General features: G+C 44.4%; 2 protein-coding genes across 2 annotated transcripts in view; one reads left to right on the top strand and one right to left on the bottom strand.

The window, feature by feature from the left end:
- The window catches only part of Cpxm2 (carboxypeptidase X, M14 family member 2), a 110,570-nt gene that overhangs the window by 30,344 nt on the left and 63,341 nt on the right, over positions 1–16,885 (bottom strand). The window contains exons 5-6 of the mRNA XM_032892424.1: positions 5,688–5,772; positions 4,384–4,534 (exon numbers count right to left, since the gene is read on the bottom strand). Of these exons, the coding sequence (XP_032748315.1) occupies positions 4,384–4,534; positions 5,688–5,772 (236 nt within the window). The remainder of the gene's footprint in view (positions 1–4,383; positions 4,535–5,687; positions 5,773–16,885) is intronic.
- Positions 10,522–14,927, top strand: LOC116891399. Its single transcript, XM_032892423.1, has 2 exons — positions 10,522–10,636; positions 14,713–14,927. The coding sequence occupies exons 1-2, from the start codon at positions 10,522–10,524 to the stop codon at positions 14,925–14,927; spliced, it is 330 nt and encodes a 109-aa protein (XP_032748314.1).

Here is a 16,885-nt window from a genome sequence, read left to right as displayed (position 1 = left end):
AAATGTTCAAAATTATGTGTAAGTCCTCCCTCTAGTTAAACATAAATCTCAAGTCAGGGACCCATAAGATGAACTTGGGGGTTCACTGCACCTCACTGTTTGTTTTTTCCCAGTGAGGCCATACTAGATCTCCTCCCTCTGCATTCTACTGTGCCTTGTCTCTAACAGGAGAAACTAGCATGGGTTTCTGAGCCCAGATTTTTAGGGCTGCCAGCATCCAGGTTCTGATCCTAATGACTCTTATGACATCAGAGCTGTAGGAACATCTCTTTCTTCTGGGGTCACTCGGATGGCAGTGATAACCTGTCAGTCTGCAAAAGGCTCCAAGACATTCCTGACCACAGCAAGGAGGCCCTAAGATATTAGCCACACCCCTGCCTAAAGCCTATCACACCCACCCCTGCAATTTTCATTTATCAGCCAAATTTTTCTCCTTAAGTGAATCTGAGTAGGACTTCTGGCATTTGAAGCAGAAGTCCTGAATGGCTGATTTTATCTCTGTGCCTTTCTTGTCACAGATGGAGCTCCGACAAGCCAGCTTCCTGCCTCTTTCCACGTGGTTAATTTTCAAGATCCTTTATACTAAAACCCAGTAATTCCTTGGGGGCGGAGGGGTGGGAATCCTTACCTACAGGGGGCGAAAACTCCAGGCACAGCACCTAAAATCCTTCATCCAGCCTACTCACTTCATTAACCTAGTCCAACCTTCTGTTCCTGACATACCGGCCTACTAACTCTGCTGCCTGAGTCACCATGTCGTTCTGTGGTCTCACACGGACAGTAGGCAAGAAGAAACAGAAGGGACGGACTCTGTAGACATCCACTGGCCTGGTGCTACTGGGGACATGTGAAGGTCAGTATTCACATTCTTCTGGGGCAACACATGTTATCAGTGGTCATTTTTTAAAATTTGTATTTATTTATTTTATGCATATGAGTACACTGTCGCTGTCTTCACACACACCAGAAGAAGGCGTCAGATCCATTACAGATGGTTGTGAGCCACCATGTGGGTGCTGGAAACTGAACTCAGGACCTCTGGAAGAGCAATCAGTGCTCTTAACAGCTGAACCATCTCTCCTGCTAACAGTGGTCATTTGGTCCCCAGTAGACAATGCCCTTAACTCATGGCATGGTCAGAGGTCATTGACCCGTTTATAAAAGCAGTTACCAGGTACCTCCCGTGTTGGACTCCATTGAGGCAAGACCCTTTCTTCTCTAAAGAGAACATTTTGTTTTATGTCATAGGCAAGGGACAAACTGAAGCCAAAAGGACAAGGAGGACTCACCAGAGGATGAGATAAGAAAGTAAGAAGAGTTGCCTCCCCCTGAATGAGATGCAGACCCCAAACCCAGATTTAAAATGCTGTAGAGAAGATCTCTGAGCAGCTTTTGATCCCTGTTCTGGAACCGGCCTCCCACAATTTGATTTAAATGAACCAGCACTAGGCCCAGGGAGTGAGAATAGGTAGCCCCAGGCTACCAGTAACTATTCCTAAAGTTAAAGGCAACCAACTACAGGGACTTTAAACAAGGCCAACAGGTAAGCTAGCAACAGTAAGTGGCTTGCGGTGGCTGTAGATGACAGTAGTTAGCTATCATTCCTTCCAGAATTCTAAGGAACACAACAAGTCTTAGTTGATGGGCAGACAAAATGAAGCCAAATAGTATTAAAGTTGACTATTTCCTCCTTAGGGTCACTGAGGTGTGCCTGCTACCAACCTCACTCCAGAACCTGAGCTATGGAACAGAGAGTGACAGAAGAGCACACTCACCATTCTCCTCTGGTGGACACTGAGGTCGAGCACACATGCTTACACACATTCACACACACACACACACACACACACACACACACACTTTCACCTTGATAGGCTCGAAGGGGTGGAATGCTGCTATCACACCTGAGGCTCATGGATCCTAAGACACTTTCTTCAGTAAAAGCTACAAAGAACAAAGGTCCTGTCCACATCGCTCCTTCCCCTTCCTGGGGTGCTATCTTAGCTCTCCATGGTGTAGCTTTCGCCTGTGTTCTATTAAGAGTGACTTTCTACTCCCTTTTCTCCCCAACACCTTAAGCATGATATTAGGGTATTCTCCCTCTTTCTAGATCTAATAAATTGTTCCCAAAGGCCTTTCTATGTCCAACCTTAAATTCTTTTTTGTTTTACTTTGTTTTGTTATTTAAAACATTGTATCTTTATAGCTCAGGCTGTCCTAGAATGTACTATGTAGACCATGTTGGCTTTAATTCTGTGGTAATCCTCCTGCTTCAGTTTCTCGAGCACTGGGATCACTGGCAGGTACTACCATATCTAGTTTCTGAATTTTTTTCTATCAATGGGAAAAAAAACACCTGCAAAGAAGATTCTGTGCCACTGGTAACACTCTATACAGCAAGTGACCAGCCAGGGCTGGTCTTCCTAGGACTGTCCTGTCTGTCTCAGGCAGATCAAGACAGTTGGTCACATGATATAATGAATCAAGTGCAGGAAGCAGATCTCCTTTCCTATGACATAAAGGGTAAATATCCTCAACAACAACAAAAAATTAATATACCTAAATATTCTTTTTTAATCTCACAAATCTTTTGTAACAACAGAAGCCACCAAACTACATAGCTAGCTGTTGTTAAGACATTAAAATGCAGAAGACTGTGCCTACTGGGGTATGCACAACCCTCCTCTTCACACAAGTTTATCATCTATGTATCCTATCTATACACTGTGTATAGATTTATATCAAAAAACGAACGTTTTAAAAATAAATTTGGCTTTTAAAAATGAACCTACACATATTTGTCAGGTAGAAACCATGACCATACTTTGTCCACACTTTCACAGTTCATCTGTCTCTGTGAGCGTTTCAAATGCCCACCAAAAATAACCTCACAGAAAAAATTACTTCATGATACTGATACAAGGTTGCCCTGTGCCTTTTCCTAATGACACATGAACTCCTACCCATAGAGGGAAGCCATGGCAACCACCCTTTATGGAAAAAAAGGGACAGTGCTAAGTAAGGGTCTTGGCCTGGAGGAAAGGGGACAGAGCCTCCTTACAGATGCTGGCCAAGATTTGTGCCAGCAGATACCCCGAGCACCACGAGCCCAGAAGTCTCTGGATAGCAGCAGGCTGGAGGTAGGGCTGTAGCAGGAACCAGCTATGGAAGGAGACTCAGATCGCAAGCAGGTGTGCTCTGATGAGTTCTCTTCATGACCTCGGAAATGTGCACAACCTCTCTTCCAGCAATTCCACTTGTTACAACCAAGTTCGAGCAACAACTGCCGCCAACCTACAGTTGGCAAGGCAGCTTATGCAGATTGCAGGACTGCAAGAGAAACAGTAATGTGACATTAAACATGCTTTGGAAACACAGCAAAGGGAAGTTCATGGCAGAGCTGGGGTGACTACTGAGATAGCACCAGAGCTGGTGGTGGACTGCCTCTACAGCGCTGGGTAGGACTGGGGACCCACAGCCCATAATGCTCCAGTTTACTCTATGAACCTGAGAGTGAGTAGACACGGGGGAGAAATCTGGGCGGGAGGAACCATGCTTCTGTTCCTGTACTTATAACCTGATTGGGGGAAGACAAGAACGTGACATCCGTGCAGGCTCTGACAGGTGCTGAGGGGTGGGTTTGGAGCCAGCTGCTTTCCTAGAGCTGTCTGGTCAGGAGGAAGAAGCCCTTTCCACTCTCCATGGGTCTACAGTGACAATACCTTCTGAAAAGCCAGCCTAATCTAACCTTTCTGGAGCAGACACTAACAGGATCTAGTGAACGCCCACTTGTATCCTGAAGTTAGGCCCAAATACCATCATGTGACTATCAGGCCATGAGGGTAGAAGGAGCAAGCATTCAGTGAAGACACAGACATCCAAATTCTCCAGACAGCAACTGCAAATTCTCAAGGTCAAGTTTCTTCCACTCCCCTGCCCTACCTCTGACTCAATACAGTAAGCATGCTGAGAGCAGCTACATGTCTCCAGGGCAAACATATTCTACAGCACTGGGAACTGAGCCTTGCTTGAACATTTGCGTATGCTTTACCACTAAATTACATTGCTAGCTGACGGCTAGCTGCTTTTTTTTTCTCACTTCAGAGCGACAGCATTGAGTGATTCGTCAACCTCGACATACATAAACATCATCTTAAAATTACAACAGGCAAAACCACACTTGTCAAGAGAGCTTAGTGCCACCAATGTTCATGTTTCTAAGTTGGGATTATGAAAAGTTGCTTTTCTTTTCCTTTTTGAATAACCTATATGTTAACAGCGGACGCAGGAAAATGATGGCTCAGCTTTTTTTTGACTCATTTGGGAGGCAGCTGTCGCCCTGTTAGGAAACAGCTTTGCAGAAAGTGCAGGGGGCAAACTTACCTGGCAGTGGGCAGCCCAAGATCTCCATCCTCATACAGATGCTCCCATTATCAAACCAGGACTGAGGGTTTATGCGAATGTAGCGGGCCACCATGGGGACTGGCAGCTCATTGAGCACAGGGGTCTCCTTCTCACTGTTTCCTTCAAATATCTATTGACACTCAAAGGAAAAGAGGAAGCTTTTTAAGATCTTCATTCTCAAAGATAAGACAGCCAGCAATTCACCCATGTCCTATCAAGCCATACATATGCATGCTGGGAATCAAGGTAAAAAGGAAGAAATTGCCCCTGTACTCTGCCCCAGGAAGCCCCCATATCTCAGTCTATCATGATGGCAAAAGAATGCACTAAAGTTCAGTCTTTTTAAAAGGAAGTAGACCAGGTCAAGGTTTGGAGCCGGGAAAGGTTCTGTTTGGCCTGACAGAAAGTTATTTAGACCAATAGGAATGGGGTGGCGTTTTCAGGTTAAAAACATTAATGGAGAAGCCCAGCGGTGGGTTTCATAAGTAGAAGAGCAGCTGGCTCTGATCTGCTGGTGCAACAGGACAGGTGACGTAAGAATCAGACAGGAGGAGAGGGCTGCAGTCAGTGAGTAAGATTCTAGAGGCCACACTGGGAATGGCACTTGAGAATCTACATCTGAGAGTAAAAAAACTCCCATGCTGAAGCTAATCATGCAAGGTCTCCAGATGCAATGGGCTAAGTTGTAAACTGGACCAGAGGTTGCATCACAAAAGTACTTTTATTGAAATGTGTGGTGGTTTGAATAGGAATGGGTCCCATAACTCATGTATGTGAATGCTTGGCTCATAGGGAGTGGTACTAATAAGAGGTATGGCCTTGTTGGCAGAAGTGTGTCACTGTGGGGGTGAGCTTTGAGGTCTCAGAAGCTTAAGTCACCTCTCTTCTGCTGCCTGAGGATCAAGATGTAGAACTTTCGGCTCCTACAGCACCAAGTCTGTCTAGATGCCACAATATTTCTCCACCATGATGATCATGGACCAAACCTCTAAACTGTAAGCCAGTCCCAAATAAAAGATTTCCTTTATAAGAGTTGTCATGGCCATAGTGTCTCTGCACTGCAATAAAATCCTAACTAAGACAGAATGAATACAGAATTCTGCATCAACCCCCAGCTGTAGGTCACTTAAGATTGGGCTTCAGAATATAAAGAGGAGGTCATTATCCATCAGACCCCTCCTGGTTGGTTTGAGTTTACACAGAATTGGTAAACATCCCCAGGGAAGGACAAAGCCCCATGGCCAGCACCAATGGCACAGGGAGAGAAGGAAGAGAGGACTCACCATGTCACCAGATCCATTCTTCACGGTAACCCATGTGTGGCTGTCATTGCTCACCATGACTTTGTAGGACGTCACCCAGTCACTCCTATGAGAAAATAAAATGAAAGATCACTGGGTTTGCAGACACTCAGTGGTGTGAAAGAATGCTTTCTCCAGGACTGGATCAAACCCTGATTCCCAGGGAGGTCCTGGAAGACAGCATAGACTCTTTTGTCATTGTTCTTGGTTGCCCATTACAACTAGATAAGAAGATACCAGTGATGAAGATACCACACACTTAAAATTGCAGAAAATAGAGAAACTGGTCTTGAACCTACTGGGCAAGTTCCTCTATGCTGGCTAGTTTCATAGTGACAGAAGGTGCTATCCATGCCACTGAGGGCAAAAGACAGCACTGGTCTTACCCAGCACTAGTTCACGCATGCTAAAATACCAACTTGCCACACAAGATGTACCCTCCAGTGTAGTAGTGGTGTGACTGTTGATGGGACTAACCACCACTTTCTGATTGCAACTGAGACCTCCTCCATAGGACAGCACCCATGCCTGGTACTATAAACCACGTCATAAGCCCATGGCTGGGGAGGAACCTACTACTGCTGGTCCTTTAAGCAGCCATGCTGTCACACAGCTTCCTAAATATTTATGCTTTGGCCCATTAGTTTGTGCTGCTCTCAACCATGATCAGAGAAATTTCTTTTTTGCAATAGGTAAAGATTAATGTAGACTCACCCCTAGTTAGCGTGCTGAGAATCAGTGCTCCATGCTCAACGGGGCATCTGTATCAACCAAGAGCAAGCAAAATGGAGTGGAAGAACCAGAGAATGGGAGAGCTTACAAGTCTTCTGGACAGGGCATAGCTGCTGTACTCATGGATTCACAGCACCGGGCCACCAGCACAAACAGTCAAAATTCTAGCAAGGATAGAGGAAGGGTTCACAGGGCCCCATCTTCCCACCACCTTGTAGTCCAAAGCTTGCTAGAAGTCAGAATCCATCAAACAATAGTCCCCACCCCAAAACCCCCAGTAATCGCACCATCAAGAATTCCAGGAACATGAACTAAGGCAGTAGTAAGCAAGGCCTGCTGGGAAGCCCCTGAATAACAACTCACATCTGCCTGCAAAATTACCCTCACCCCAAACAGCAATCTGCTCTGTATTTCAATCCTTTCCAACAGCAACTCCCTTTTGCCTGCTGACTGCTTCTCAAGCTGGTCGTGCCTACCCAAACCCAAACCAGCAAGGCGGGCTACGGAGGCAGAGTTCTGTCCTAGTGAGACAAAAGGAATACATTTACCTCTCTGTCAAAGAACACAAACAGGGTGAAGGCAGAAAGGAAATCTAGTAAGTTCTCCAAAGGAGGAAGACTGGGCCTGTGGTTCGGTCCTTAAACCCAAGGCCGAAAGCAGACAAACCAAAGGTTTCAGGCCAGCCTGGGCACTTTGGTGAGTCTCTGTCCTAAAATAAAGAGTATTCAAAGCACTGGGATTGTGTGCGATTTGGTGGTAGAGCACATACCCAACAAGCACATTCTTGTTGGCAGAAGGCACTACAACATGGTGGGCTGGCAGAACCCCTGCTGTTCACCAGGAAACCAAACAACAGCAGTCACTCCTGATAACCACACACACATCTCATTCCCCCATCCCCAAACCCCCAGACACACACACTCACACACACACACACACACACACACACACACACACACACACACACACACACACACCACACACCCTCATCCCCATCTCCTCCACATCAGCCTCTCATAGAGTTTGCCAATTTACTGCCTATATCTTTCTAAAATATTATCAGACTCTGTCTGGCTACACCACCAGCAGCCCGGCCCATTTTCATCAGCCAGGACAGAGGTTGCCACATTGTCCTCTAAACTCCCCTCCCCCAACCTACGCTGGGAAGAGATGCTAACCTAGCTAGAGTCACATGACCGGGTTACCTCCTGCTTATCTGCTATTTTAAACGTCCAGAATTCTTACAGTTATTTCATTTTATGCCGCTCTTATTTCAGCTTACTTGCTGACTGATTAAATTTGCATACAGGGCATTTTAAAGGCTACAGCCATATGTAGTACATACTCCCTGACATTTCAGCCACTCTAATAAAAGCATCCCAGTCTCTGAGGGTGCACGGCTAAACTGCACATGATCCGTTCATTCAAGGAAGACAGAGAGGTGAACAGAATGTTCAAGTGTGTTATGGAGTGCTATGACCACGGAGCAGAGGGAAGAAAGGAGGAACCGCCTGGATCAGCCAAACAGAAGATGCATGGCAGGTGAGTGAGAGAACACAGTTCGTGCCCAACAGAAAACCCTGCATATTTTTTTTTCCTTTGTGTCAGGCACATCTACTATGATAACCCAGCCTCATGGGAGACTGGAGCTCCTGTTTTCCTGATCTCTTGGTCTTCAGGAATGACTTGATAGTCACACTTTTTTGGTTTACTTCTGCTTCCCCCAGAGGGATTATTTCACATCACAAAACAACCTTGACATCCGAGCTTGACTCAAAGCTATGCAATCTAAGCTAAGAAGTACTGGGGTCTGAGACCTCTAGACCACAGGAGGAGGCAGAGGCTGTGCTGACCTTCCTGGGCTCTGGCAGCTCCCTCATTTGTAAACATAAAATAACACGGAATAGCCTGAAAGACACTAGCTCACTTTCCTCCTATACAGCATCCTTTCCCATGAGGTTTTCAAAAGGAGGTGGACCAGGGAGGAGGCAGTCAAAACACATTGTAACATTCTACTGCAGAGTCTTCCCTATAAGTCAGCCGGATTCTGACCTGGTAAGATAAATATAGGTTTTATGTTACCACTGAGTTTGCAAGTAAATAAGAGAAATCTGCAGGGATCTGGGGGATAAGAGCTGAAAGAAAAAAAAAATAAGTATTGTGTAAATTAACAAGCCAACATTGTTTTTATGCATATAATGATAGGATGGAACATCAAAAGCTAAGGGTGTTGAACGTAACCCTTCCCCCAAGACTCTGGAAGAAAGTGAAAATATTTAAGAGGAGTCTACTTGGCTCCCAGCAGACCTGCCACGAATTGTCTCTGTAGACCAGTCTTTCTCTAAGGGCTTTGGGGTTTCTCTAAGTGATGGGGAGTCAGTAAGAATGACTCTAAAGCCCCATTAGTCACCTAGAAAATACTCTCCATGAGAAGGAGGTAACAGAATTAGAATGCAACAAATCCAGGACCAGGAGAATTTGGGAGTTTGAGACTGTCGTTTGGTAAAAACAAATCCTCAACTTGTAGTAGGGCTGTGTCCTAGTAAAAGCCATGGTGAGTTGAATATACCATAAGCTGAACGTGTGCATATCCACCTAACCCACTGAGCACCAGATCTTAACAGCACAGCACACGCTATCATCTTGCAGTTACACGAGCATGTGTGATTGACAGGCATGGCTCACTCACTGCCGCAGCCAGTATGGTGACAGAGTGTCACACCACACAATGTCACTAGCCGTGAAAAAGTCAGAACCCAAAGTACGATTTTCTACTGAATGAGCCAATTCTAAGGTTGTTTATCTGCACATGACAGACACATTCCTAAGCATTTTGCAAATATTAACTCATTTTTTATGACAAACAAATGACATAGGTCTTATTATTCTGAACTACAGATGCACCAGAAGGTCAAGGTTATAGAACATTATTCTCAAAACTCAACGGTCTGGTTATAGAATTCCTATTTATAGCCACCTTTATACATGACATATTTTAAAAAACAAAATATGAAATAAAAACACCAAAAGGAAACAGGTTAGTATAAAAGAAGCAACTAGATATGAAGAACATGTACAGCTCTTATAAACAAAAATGCCATTGAAATTAAACATGCAGATAAATTGAAAATACTGAATAGAAACTGCCAAAGAGAGAATTACCAAACAGTCATAAAGCTGAAAAAGTTACTAAGAACACAGCACTAAAAGACCAGGACATAGAAAACCAAAGTAGAGGACAGCTATGAAAGAAGCCTGACCTGTTCCTCATCAGAGTTCCACAGAGAGACCAAACACAATTGGGAGAACAGTACTTGGGGAGAAAGTGGAGAGAACCTGTCTAGAACAGGTAAACTACGTGAATCCACAGATTCATGAGGAACAATAAAGGACACACGGAATCAATAAAACAAGAAATCCATTATAAGAAATAAACCATTATGGTCCGCTTTCAGCATAGTCTATTTATAGATTGTTGATTGATTGTAGATAAGCAGGAGGCACCAAGACCACCTCGTCCCTGCCTGGCAGCTGGCACCTGCTGGCATAGGTGCCCTCAGTTGTCCTAGGGTGAAAAAGCTACAGGCAGTCTGCTACATGTATCAGAAAAGGGGCAATCTCAAGCCCTGAGATATACATTAGACATAGCATTGTGTCCTGAACCAACAGGATGAAGAGTTTGGGGAGGATGGAACAACACTAGACACCAGCAAGGTTGTACCTCCCCGAAGAACTCAGCCAACAAGGACTGCAGAGGCAGAGAAATGAGATTAGGAATATTAAAAACCACAGCCAAATCCACGCACCAGCCATGTTTGCCTTAGTCCAGGCTGGTGCTTGGTTTCTATAGGACTAAAAATAAATCTGTGTGGCTCTTGCTACTCTGGCTTTCCGGAAGTACTTTATTATGAAGTGAGGACCATTGTTTCCCACACCACCTACACCTAGTCACCCTGTAAAGTATCAAAGATCAAATATAAGAAGTCAGGAAGTTTAAAAAAAAAAGTACAAATGAATGGAAACAAATTGATAGCACACCGCTCAAAAACAGTATTAGAACCACAAGATCGCCTTTCCAGCAGTGATGACCTCCCCAAGAAAACATCCTCTCACAAAGGATCTTCATCCATCTCCAGAAGAGGAGAAGAGGAAATATAAGAAAAAGCGCCTGGTGCAGAGCCCCAATTCCTACTTCGTGGGTGTGACATGCCCAGGATGTTCTAATATTACCGTGGTCTTTAGCCATGCACAAACGGTAGTCGTGTGTGTTGGCTGCTCCACTGTCCTCTGTCAGCCTACAGGTGGAAAAGCAAGGCTGACAGAAGGCTGCTCCTTCAGGAGGAAGCAGCACTGAAAGCCCCTGATTAAAGATGAGTGGGAACGTTACTAATAAACACATTTTGGATATATATATATATATATATATATATATATATATATATATATATATATATATACGTGTGTGTGTGTGTGTGAAAATATGAAAAAAACAAAAACACAAGATCACTGTGTTTGATGGATTAAAAGAACATTATCAACACAAAATTCATCATATTTCAACGTATAAGAAATAAAGGCATTCTTAGACAATAAAAGCAGGTGCTTGTCACTATCTCCTGTCACTTAAAAGAAAAAAAAAACTTTAAAAAAGAACATGAAAGTGAGCCAAGAAACAGAATAAAAAGGGCTAGAGAGATGACTCAGCCATTAAGAATCCATGCTGTTCTTACAGGGGACCTGAGTGGAGTTCCCAGCACCCACATCAAGTAGCTCACAACCACCTTAACTCCAGCTCCAGGAGGTCTGATGCCTTCTGGCCTCCCAAGGCACTGCACTTGCTCTCCTCCCTCCCCCCTCCCCCCTCCCCTCCCCCTTTCCCCTCCCCCCTCCCTCCCCTCCCTCCCTCTCCTTTCCCCCCCCTCTCCCTCCCTCCCTCCCCCCCCTCTCTCTGTCTCTCTCATACAGATACACTCGAGTTTGTACACACACACACACACACACACACACACACACACACACAGAGAGAGAGAGAGAGAGAGAGATTTAAAAAACACAAGCAGAATAACTTCCAACAAACATTCTACCCTTGGAAAGTCAACTTAAGTTATAATTTTATAGCTAAAGACTTAAGTGAACGATTAGAGCTCAGCAATATTAATAAAGCTAACACCAATACTTACGAAGTATTTTCTGTGTGCTAGGGTTGGTCTAAGACAGGTATACACATCTCCTAATGTGTCTGTCATATAGATAGACACACCTATGCCAACACACAAGCACATACGGACATAAGTACATTTGTAGCGAGAGACCAATTTAATTATTTCCATAATATTATGAGGCTAGGCATTATTAAGAAGCAGTTCTCAGCTAAAAATAAATGTTTCCACCTTTCTCCAAACACCAGGAGAGGCTGATGTCTCTTATCAAAATAGTTATCAGAACTTATAGAAACATATAAAATAAGCATGAAACTTAGATCTTAATGAAAAATTTTCAGACTCACAATCAATTGTGTTCAGTGCTATAGATGAGAATTTCAAATATCCAAAGACTAAAATTCAAATATTCAAATCTAAATTAAGAGTGGCCTCAGATAAAACGCTCTTTAATGGGACGAATAAGAAAGCGCTGAGTGGTCGTCTCTATCCTTTTTGAAATATCCCTTCCCCATAATCACCTTCATTGCAAGTATTTAAGGTACAGTGACCTTACACTTAGACAAGGACAAACATTCTAAAGATGGGCCCTTGACAAAATGTGACGATCATAGTTGGCTATCCAACAGTGAACATTTGTCCCAAACTGGAACAAAACATTCTTCCCTGAGAATCTAGATTTGAGAACAAGGCAGCTTCAGTCATGAGTCAGAATCCTTGGACACTCATGAGAGTTCTAGTTGTCATCATGTAGCTGGAGAGGCAGAGGCTCTCTAGGGAGAGAAGAGTGAGAGAAAGAAAGGTGCATGGGAGAGACAAGAGACACTCAGACATTCCAGCAGAAAAGTCAGCTCTCCCGCCCCCAGCCTTTAGACCCCCTATACTGCCAGAAAGGGCTTCTATATCCAGCTAAAGAAACCCGATTCATAATTTAACCAGAGGCCCAGAAATCATCTAGTGTGGCACTTGCTAAGCCTGAGTGAGGCTGGGGGCTCTTGTCCCACACGAGCAAAGCAGCCAAGCCATTATCAATGATACTGAGTCTGATTAGAGGTCTGAAGAGGTAAAACAACACAGAAAAAGCCAGAATGGAGCAGGTTCGCTACATCTTGTAGCTTCGACTAAGAACTTATTGTAAGGGTGGTGATCTCCTGTCCAGACTGATGTCTTTGGAAGCCAGTGAGGAACATGAGATAAGGATGGAGTTGTTAGGCTGCCCCACGGCCCCTGGCCAAGCATTCACAACAGCCTGAGGTACACCAACCGAGGCAGCCATCCTCCACTGAAGCTTGAGGTAAAAGTACAAGTTAGGAGGTGGAAGCTGCCGACATTAAAATAGGGATGTCTGGAGTGAATGAAGGGAATCAGAGAAGCCTGGTCTCCCACTCCCTTCTTGAGCGTTTTGCTGTGCCTTCTGGAAGGTTTCAGTGCTGTCTGAGAGCAGGCCATAGTGCTCTACCTCGGAGCTGCTTGAAAACATCCGAGGAAGAAATATGCACACTTGTGTCAACTCTGGTGCTTAAGGGCATGGGAGACAAACTTGCCCTTATGAGTTCTTATATCCACTTTTTTCCATGAAAGAACAGACTGGAATATACATGTGTGGATCATGGTGTTGTAAGAAGCAGAATATTAGTCCTTCCAAGTGATCCCAAATGTAACTTTCTGATCAGAATTATCAGCCTCTGAGTACAAGCCTATAATATGGCTGGAAGAAACATGGCTCTGCACACATTCAAATCTTGTAGAACCAGAGTTAACGTGTAAAACAGGGAAGCAGTGTCTGTTCTGCCATGCTTGCTTGTGAATATCCATCTTAGGATTTCTACTTGTTTGTTATGGCCTATGAAGACCTATGAAGACCTGTGAGAGCTATATGAGTTTCTATAGTTACCTAACAACTACTCCAGACACAGGAGCTTAAGACAGCACAGATCTACTGCAGAGGTCTGACGAATAGATTAGACTCCTACTACAGCTGTACTGAAGCCATGTATCTCCTTCTTGGGTCCTCCAAGAAGTCCTCCGGGCGACTCATCCATCCATTTCTTTTCCAACTTCTCATCCATCCATTTCTTTCTCAACTTCCGCCGGCTTTCCGAATCCCTCATTAAAACAAGCAACATACTATCTCTCTGACCATGGCAGTGAGTAGGCACAACTCCTTCTGTTCAGAGCTGAAGAAGACTCTTCCACCAAACTCATAATAAAATGGGGTTCAGTTGGCCCTCTCCACTCATGGTCCTTAAATTAGTTTCCTCATGCAAATCCCTTTTGTCACATAATGTAACTGATGGTTAGCGTTGCCTGTCAACTTGATGGGCTCTCGAATCACCTGGAAAACAAACCTCTAGGCCTGTCTGAGAGGAAGTTCCTAGACTGAGTGAACGGAAGTGGGAAAGCTCACTCTAACTCCGAGTAGCTCATTTCCTTAACTGTGGTCCTGGGCTGAATAAAAAGAAGCAGCAGGCAGCATTCATCCATTTCCTCACTGTGGATGCTGCCTCACGATCCTGCATCCGTACCTCCCCCAACAAAGTGCAGATGCCCTGGAACTTCAGATCATTAGAAACCCTAGGTCCTTAAGGAGCTTCTACCAGTCATTTCATCACAGCAAAGACAGAGGTAACTAATGCGGCCACATATCCTGGATTCTGGGGACTAGCATGTGGTGTTCTAAAGGAGGATATCTGCTGCCTTCGGACCTTCTCTCCAACCCTGGATTCACTTGCCATCATCCCAGAGCCTTCTGTCTCCCAGTACAGGCCTGAGTTCTTGATACATCTTGCCAGTTTTGCCATGATAGGAGAGAACAATAGTTCCCTAAATCCAGTTATTAAATAGAAAGCTTAAGTCTCAGCTAAGAAATTGCAGCCAGGGAAAACTAGGTCACTCCACCCTCCCCACCCTGTCCCATCCCCCAACCTCTCTCTTAAAGAGAACATTAGAGTTCAAATAAACACTGCAAAAATTCATCCTCACCTGACAAATCAGGGCCTGCCTTCATGATCCACTTACTGTGATTAAACTTTCCTGGTATTTCTCAAAACAGTTGGCTCCTTCACACAGTCAGAAGCTGGGTTCCTGGAAGAGGCATGATCTATTTTTTTACCCAGAGTCAGCCCAACTGGCAACAACCAACAGGTCAAAATGTCAGACGATGGAGACTTCTAAAAACTCTTTCAAGTTCAAGGCCAAGGTTCAGTGTGCTCTTCTGCTGACCATGAGAGTGCATTCCCATACTGTGCCGGACGTCAGCTTCCTCTGTGACAGCAAGAGTGTGGGCGGACACTGCCAACTACGTCCAACTGGAAAGAGCCCCTGCCTATAAACACAGCAATGGTGCTCTGCTGGGGGTAGGGGGATTCTTCTGTCCCTCGAGGGACAATTGACTACGTCTAAAGGCTGTAGTGAGTGTGGCATCTGGAAAGGGTGCAACACCTGAGGGGTGGGGCACCTGGTAAATAGGGGACAAGGATGCCACTAAACCTGCCAAATGCATAGGAGAGCTTTCTATAGCACAGAATGGCCTGTCCCACTCTAAGCAACTTAGATAATGAGGTGGAATTCTCCACTAGATCTGCTCAAAACTATTTTAAGGCCAGGGAAAATGTCAGCACCAATTTATCAGTAAAGAAACTAAGGCACAAAATTGTCAGGGGGCATGACATTCTGAATACCAGAGCAGATATTGGATACTACAGGCTTCGTCAAGATGTTCCTGTACTTTTCCCTAAAAGAACAGGCAGGAAATGGGAGCAGGTGAGTGCCAATGCAGTTTGTAGACTGTGGCTCAGGTACTAACAGACATGCATGGCCAATGGCTGCTGGGAACATAGTAGGTTTTTTTCATAATATTTGAAGACAATTTATTTTCAAAAGCTTCAACATCCATGAACATTAACATTTTTTGTATGCTTACCAGAAACTGTTGGGTTCCTTTACTTTCTTTTTTCCTTTGAAATGAGGCTTCAGGTAACCAAACTGGTTTAGAACTCACTATGCAGCTGGGGATGGCAGAACTTTGAATCCTCCTGCCTCCACCTCCCTAGCGCTGGGTTAGAGGCACTCATCGATGTGCCGAACTCCAAAGCTGTTTTTCACAGAGTGAAAACTGCAGCTCAGACCTTGCCAATGTTATGGTAGAAGCCACATTTGTTGACACCGGACCAAATACCTTGACCATATCAGGAGGAGGGAGGGAGCCAAGTCCTAGGGCAGTGGCCCTCAAATCAAGCCCACTTGAGACCACAGAGGCCATGATATTCTAAATAGCAGAATGGATATTTGATAATACAGGCTTCATCAAGACATTTATCTAATTTGCCTATGAGACCACAGTGTAGTGGAGGGCAGGGACCACATCATTAATTATTCAATCAGTAATTGAAATGCTGTTGTGATGCTGTTTAAAGGACAAGCTATGGAGGACTGGAAAATGGGAAATGCCATAAAAGAAGCTTTCTGGAAGGGCAGTATTTGAGCTGAGATATGATGGACAGACAAGAAGTGACTAGGGGGAAACTGGCTAGCAATTTCATATTTAGGCCAGAAAGAAAGATATTAATGCAAGAAATCTGATACATACATGCATACAAGAAATATGATACATACATACAGTTAGTTAGATTTAATTGGCAAGTTGACAATCTAAAATTATCTGGAAAAGTTTCAACAACTAGGTTGGGCTGTCGTAACAACGAGGAATTAATTTTATTATGCCCATTGAGGTGGAGAGACTTGCCTATTATAATTGATACCATTCCTTAGGCAGGAAATCCTGAACTTTAGAAGAAGAGAGAGAGAGAGAGAGAGAGAGAGAGAGAGAGAGAGAGAGAGAGAGAGAGAGAGAGCACTAAGCACAAGCATCAAGCATGCAGGGGTTAAGCTATTGCTCTTTGCTCATTACCGAGGATGCGATGTGACCAGCTGACACCTTGACATCATGTACAGTATTTAGGACTAAACATGGACATGGTCCTGAAACTGTATTGAGGAATTAATATCCAAAAGTTTTCAAGGACAAATATCTTCAGGTCACTCCCTGTAAAGCTTCAGGAAAGGTGGCATGGGAGATTTGGAAGTTCTGGGAGATACGGGGTGAAGTTTCCTTCTGGGAAAATGAAATGTTCTAAAATTAATTGTAGTGATGACTGCATGATGGCACAAATGTACAGAATCCCACAGAACTGCACATTTCAAACGAGTGAGCTGTGTGGTAGGGAATTACACCTCAGTAAAGATGCCAGCAGTTCTGAGGGAGAATCCTGTCGTCCCAGCTGCCCATCC

Source organism: Rattus rattus, chromosome 2, assembly GCF_011064425.1.
Source record: "Rattus rattus isolate New Zealand chromosome 2, Rrattus_CSIRO_v1, whole genome shotgun sequence".
Taxonomy (NCBI): Eukaryota; Metazoa; Chordata; class Mammalia; order Rodentia; family Muridae; genus Rattus; species Rattus rattus.
Note: the sequence above shows the minus strand (reverse complement) of the source record. Positions and strands in the feature narration are given on the sequence as shown.